Source organism: Morone saxatilis, unplaced genomic scaffold (genome assembly GCF_004916995.1).
Source record: "Morone saxatilis isolate NCDOM2014 unplaced genomic scaffold, NCSU_SB_2.0 Contig16, whole genome shotgun sequence".
Classification (NCBI taxonomy): Eukaryota; Metazoa; Chordata; class Actinopteri; family Moronidae; genus Morone; species Morone saxatilis.
The window spans coordinates 4,700,491-4,706,878 of NW_023339718.1; the positions used below are offsets into that span (position 1 = coordinate 4,700,491).

The following is a 6,388-nucleotide window of genomic DNA, read 5'->3' on the forward strand; positions in this document are numbered from 1 at the left end:
GGGGGGGGGGGGGGTGGGGAGGTAACGGATTCCATATTTTAGTGAAAAAGAGAGTTCGGTGGCTTCTTTGGTTTGGGATGTGGCTTCGTGATCAGGAGCTAGATCTCACAGATCAGTTCTGAATGTGTTTATTGTTCATACAGACATCTATCTACCTATCATTAATAATGCTGGTAACTGACCTTCCAAAGCTCCGCCCCTTTTAGGACCTCAGCATTTTATTAATATTAGCAAACATAAGCTGTGACTAAGCTGTATAAATATGCTGTGTTTAATTATTTTCAAAATGTGGTTGTCTTTTCAACATAGACAAGCCTTAGCATATAGCAATATCACTAGCTAACTAATTTACATACATTGTTAGTTGTTAGATAAAATTGACATTGATATATTTTGACAACTTAAAATGTGACTATATGTCCCTTTAATCTTTTAACCATCTTCAAAATGTGGTTGTCTGTTCAACATAGATTAGCTTAGCATATAGCATATCTATGTACAGGAAAAGAGGAAGTTAACCGAGGCTTGCTCAACTGTTATTGGAGCACAGAGCAAAAAGGGGCGGGACTTAGGAAGGGTCAACTGTATTAGACCTTTTCTTTATTCTGGAAAATTTTACACAATGCCTTTAAAATCTAAAAACTGCCCTCATTCCTGTTGCTAAAACACTTCTGAATTAATTAACTGAAAGTCGATACATCATTAAATAAAAAAAAATGACTCTAGTTGCTCATTTGTTATTTTTTTGTATTTAAATTAAAGATGCACATTTACACTCATAATAAATCTCCAATCACAGGAAGTATTACCACTGACAAACATTAGATAAGGCCTTTTGTTGCCTTAAATTAGTTTAATGACCAGAGTTTATCACATACAACCAATTTGAGCTGGAAGCACTACATTGAACAATAATGCATCCCAAACCAAAGTGTGCCACACCGACTGAAATGTTACCGTTACACCCCTAACCAACACCAGCAACACAAGTGAGCTGCACTTGTGTGAAAAAAAGGCTGACTGACAAGCAGCTTGATAATTGGACAAATGCCCATTCCAACCCTCAGGAATGAGACACATCCACTACAGAGAGCCAATTATCAAAGCCGGCCGCTGTGCTCACAGCAGGAAATGACATCAGGAATACATGTCATTTGTAAGCGCTTGTCAAAGAAAATCAGCTTTACACCAAATCAAATGCAAACACCAGTTAAAGAGTAGAGTGGTAGAGACAGTTCAAAGTGAAATCTGATCAGAGCTGCCAAACAACCCGCCTGGAAACTGGAACTTCTACCTGGCTGAGACCATTAAGTATTCTTCTATGTGATCTTGTTTTGTTTTAAAATACTGCTCAACAGTTTTTTTTTTATATATTGGTTTCTTCGCCATGGTTCAGCAGGCAGCTCTTGGGTTGTTTGGCATTACTGATTTCTTTTAAGAGAGACAGCAGAGCATGGCCCATACTCTCCCATCTAGAGAGTTTAGATGGAGCAGGAGCCATGCTGAGGACAGACAGAGGAGGAGGAGGAGGTGGGGGAGTTTTTAGTACTTGTAACTTGCCCTGGCTTCCACTCACATTTTTCAACAGAAATAGAGTCCGACAAGACGCCTTTTTCTGGCAAATGTGAAGGTGGACAGCCAGGCTTGGGGTTAGGAAAAGGGGGAAATAATGGAAGTATAGGAGAGAGACAGAACCACTGATACCTTCAAAAACGGTCAACCATGCAGAGTGATGAGAGAACCCGATAGAATTGCCCGCCAAGCAGGTATACTCCCCAGCGTCATCAAAAGACACATTTCTCAGTTGGAGGACTTCCATTTCCTTGTCCGTGGTGTTAAGGCCAGCGGTCTAGAAAATAACAAAGGAAGCAGACCCAACAAGAGGCCCAAGAGGGGAAAGGGAACCATGAGTAAAGGATTCTGAAAGAGAAAAGGGGATGGAGGAGCGTTCTCGTCCGCCATCCAACACCATCTGCCCCCCAGATAAGTACCACAGAGAGCCCCTGCAGAGGACTCTGTCAGAAAGAGCCCTCCAGTATCTGTTAGTGGAGGAGCTGGTTAGGGTGAGTCTTGCGCTGCTGGACCCCCACACTGGGTCACCTTCCCCCATCACCACATCAAATACCTCAGTCCCATCTCTACATGCAAGAGATGGGCAACATGGAAAACTCCGCAGCAGAACAGGGCACACTTCTGTACGACTATGTGAGACAAACAACAGGAGGTCTGTGAAACATAGGTAAGCAGAGGAGGACAGCTGGAAAAAAACAAAGAGGGGGAGAGAGGGAGAGAGTGAGGGAGAGAGAGAGAGGAAGAAGAGAAGACGCACCAACCAGAGCCCAGGGACCGGGCACCAGGGACATGAAAGAGCAGGGAGCAGAGAACAAGAGCAGGCACAGGCCAACAGCCCAACAGGCGACGAAAACAGCCGGCCGACCCAGAGACAGAACGGCCCAAACCCCGGACCAACCGCGCGGATAACTAGCAACCAGCGCGAATGGCCGGAGGCAGACGGGAGGGAGGGAGGAGAGAAACAGCTGAGGTTGTCTCGAGTTATACGGCCCTAGTGTTTTTGTCCCGGTGGTCCTAGAAGCGCCTCCGCTCCTGTGCTGCTGCGTGGTGGTTACCTGTGGGCTCATATCTGGTGACAGTCAGCCAGGCCGACTGATTGGCCTCTCCTATATAATTGGACACTTTACATGTATACTCTCCGCTCTCCTCCTCAGTCACATTGTAGAGCGTCAGCACCTGAGCGTCCGAGCTATTGACCCCAGAATGCTGGAAATAAAAACACGTCATGTGCAGCACAGACAAACACAGCAGACACAGGATCAAAACTAGAGAGAAGAACTCAATTCAAGTGGGTTACGTTCAGAGACACAACAGCAAGATCACGTTGGAATAGGGCTGCCCCCGAATAGTCGACTACAGTCTTTGGGGCGATCACACAGTTCAAAAACGCCGTGGCAAAGAGCATCAGCTGTGGTGAGGCAGCGTCCCCAACCAGGCGACCAAATATGATTAACAGGAAAAATGTATTGAAGCAAACGTCGAGCTCTAGATAAGTAAATCATTTCAGAGAGAGGTTTACCCCCCCACTACACCCCTGCTCTGACGCTGTCTCACAGGCAAACAGCTAGCTAACTAGCTAACCTATCTGCTAGAACATGAACTACATGTTCGGTCTCTTTGCTGGTTGTTTAGACACGTTCAGAATCACTGGCGCTTTTTCTGTAACAGGTGGCTGTTGAATTATATATATTTAAATAATTAAATGAATATAAAACGTGCAACGACTAGTCGATTAGGAACATCTTCAGCTGGGGGGCAGCCCTATTTTTGAATCACACACACTTTTACAGACAGTATTGGTATATTATCTAATAGAAGACATGACAGACAGACAATCAGGGTTCCCACTCTCAAAAAATCATTTTCCAGGATTTTTCTTGACAATACAGGACAGCACTTTCTCACACATGGCCATATAACTTGCTGGAAGACCTAGTGTTGATACATTTAACTCAAATCAAGTAGAATTCATTTTATTTTACAGAAAATGATTCTTCGAGAAAGTGAAGGTGTTCGTTCAATGTAATGAATACAATAACACTGCTGTACATGTAGGAGAGGAGGAGATGTGAGGGAGGGGCTAAAATACAACAAAAATTTCCCAGGACAAAATAGATTATTTCCAGGATATTTGGTCATTTAAATCAATTTCCAGGTGTTTCAATGACTTGAAAACTAGTCTCTAAATCTCCAGGTTTTCCAGGATGTGTGGGAACCCTGACGATATCTGATCCAAATTACAGAAAAAAAGACTTTAACAGCATGTTGTTGCGGTGGGGTCGGTCACAGTAAGCTCCTACCTTGAGGACACGGACATACGGTAAACCGTCAGGACCGACTCGGCTCCCGTTGACCTCGATGTGCTTCAGCCACTGGATGTGAGGCTGAGGGTCGCTGAACACCTTGCACTCAAACTCCACGTCGCTGCCCACCACCGCGGTGCGATTGGCGGGCAGGCCGGCCTGCAGGATCGGCCTGTGGGGAGAGCGCTCTGCGACAGAAACACACACACCAGCGTTAGTTTACAAGAGTGGTGGTGAGCGATGAAGCAAACACGCAATATCAAAGACAAACAGCACGTGCAATAATTCAAAGGTACACACGGATGACTGATTTTCAAATAAAGCCTACGACACGTTAAGGTTTTGTTACTGGAAACGAGCGGGGCAGACGTCAAACAAGGTCGCCTGTACAATCTGATCTGATAACTGTGTGATTTCACTAGTTGTAGACTCGTATGGAGAATTAAAGCGGCCATTTCCCCCTGCTATATTCTGCTCATGTAATTTTTAAAGAGTTGGACACAAAAGATAGGGAAGCAAGTTGAGTGTTTGATCTGGAGCCGTTACTGTGAAACCAAATGTTCCTGCGGCTCCATTTCGATGACTGATAACTCTCCAAAGTAAACTTACAAGCCAAGCGTCTGGCAGAAAGTCAATTGTCCAAAGCTTTTCTGACCAAAACGTCTGTGGGGACTTAAACTGACAAAACTCTGCCCTCGCTGAAGCTATCTCACTGCTCATCGGGGTCCAGACCTTCTACTGGAGGCCAGGCGAAGCCCAGGGGGACGACAGTGACGGAGGGAGCGGGACTGATTTATAGAAGCGGTGGTGTAAGAGCGAGACGGGGCAGGTCCCGGAGGAGTAATCACTTCTCTCCTCTACATGGATCCATCGCTCAAGCCGCAAGTAAACAGGCTCAATCTATCAAATGGAAAAGACCCAGCTCATCGTGCACGAAGACCGGGTCCCCTGTGCTCTTGGGATACATTTGAATGGTTAATCTGATGGGAGGTATTTGTGAAATTGATCCTACACAACACTGAAGCCTCATGAATTAAACAGGTGATTAAACATTGATCAGGATACAGGTGAATAGCTTAAAAAGGAAAAAAAAAACAACTGACTGCATCCAAGCTGTTCCTTAATGCTTCTATTTTGTACTTGTATACCTTTTTTTAACCTATAAAACGGCACATAAATGATCTGTATTCTCTTTATTTTCCTCGTCTCAACATCTTTAGCGCAGATTACATCACATAAATGACTCTTAATGGCTTTTGTTGCACTTGCAGTAGCGCTGTCTGTCTCTCCTCCGAGCAGAGAGAGTTGATGGCTGCACTGTGCATGAGCGCTTCGTGAGTAAAAGCACCTGTGTGACAGCTGGCCTAAAACAAAGGATCAGATTGGGTTCGATATAGCAGATACATGCCTTAACCGATACCGATCTCTCAGATTACATCGGGACATCCCTGATGACTATTCAACACTTACCGACTACATCTAGCTGGTAGGTGTGGTTGATGCTGCCGTGCTGGTTTTCCACCACACAGGTGTAGTTTCCCTTGTCCGAGGGTACTACAGATTCCATGATGATGGTCCACATGTGGTCCCGGACCTAAAACGTTTGCGGGAAAAAGCCAGAGTTACAGTGGGTGTCGTACAGAACAAGAGTTTCCACCATAGAAGAATAAGCACTTACTGAACACTTAATAACTCTTAAAGATTGCTCTTTAAGTTCCTGAAGTTAGAACTAAAATGTTTTAAATCAACTTTAATGAAGAGAAACGAGGCCAATCATGCCAACGGAGGTGGAGCTAGTCGGCCATTCTGGGTCTAACAGCAAAAACATGCTTTTTCCACAATGTGAATCGTCGTAAATCAGTTTTTTGTGGTTGTACATTTTAAAGTGACGTCTAACAAGGTCAATGATGTGTGATGTGACGATAACAAGATAACCCACTACTCCCTCTTCCTGCGACACACCAGCCGATGTTTTAATCAGCAGATCTTTGTCCTTACCCAACAAAGACCACGGGGAAAATGGGGTACCTGTTTTATATACATCTGTGCCAACCTGTCTTATTAGCACCAACTGATGTCTGGCTATTTCTTTCTCCAAGACACGTTATAGTTTTTCTTCCATAAATCTGCCAAGACCGGCAGTGTGTGATTAACCAACGAACCTCTAAGGCAATGGCAACATCAAACATGCGTATACACAGACTGAGCCGTACGGTTTCCCTCATTTAGCTAAAAAACGTGATGAGGGAGTCCAGCTGCCTGCTGCCAGATGTGCTCTGCTTGGCTTCATATACATGTGGTCTACATTATTCCACTCCCTCCTGCACCTCTCGATTCAGACGATATGAACAATAGAAGCCCGGCCATAAAAGCACCAGTGTGGGAGGGATGAGAGACGTCCTCGGCCGCTGATGCAGACCTTTGCACCTCAACTGCAGAAACAGCAGCCAGATGGTTATATACGCTGCCTGCCTGCCTGGCTGGGCGGGTGGGGGGGCGAAGGGAACAGGCAG

General features: G+C 45.1%; 1 protein-coding gene across 1 annotated transcript in view; it reads right to left on the reverse strand.

The window, feature by feature from the left end:
- Positions 1–6,388, reverse strand: part of fgfr1a (fibroblast growth factor receptor 1a) — a 30,679-nt gene that overhangs the window by 7,719 nt on the left and 16,572 nt on the right. The window contains 4 exon segments of the mRNA XM_035658163.1: positions 2,101–2,201; positions 2,597–2,778; positions 3,873–4,063; positions 5,346–5,469. Of these exon segments, the coding sequence (XP_035514056.1) occupies positions 2,101–2,201; positions 2,597–2,778; positions 3,873–4,063; positions 5,346–5,469 (598 nt within the window).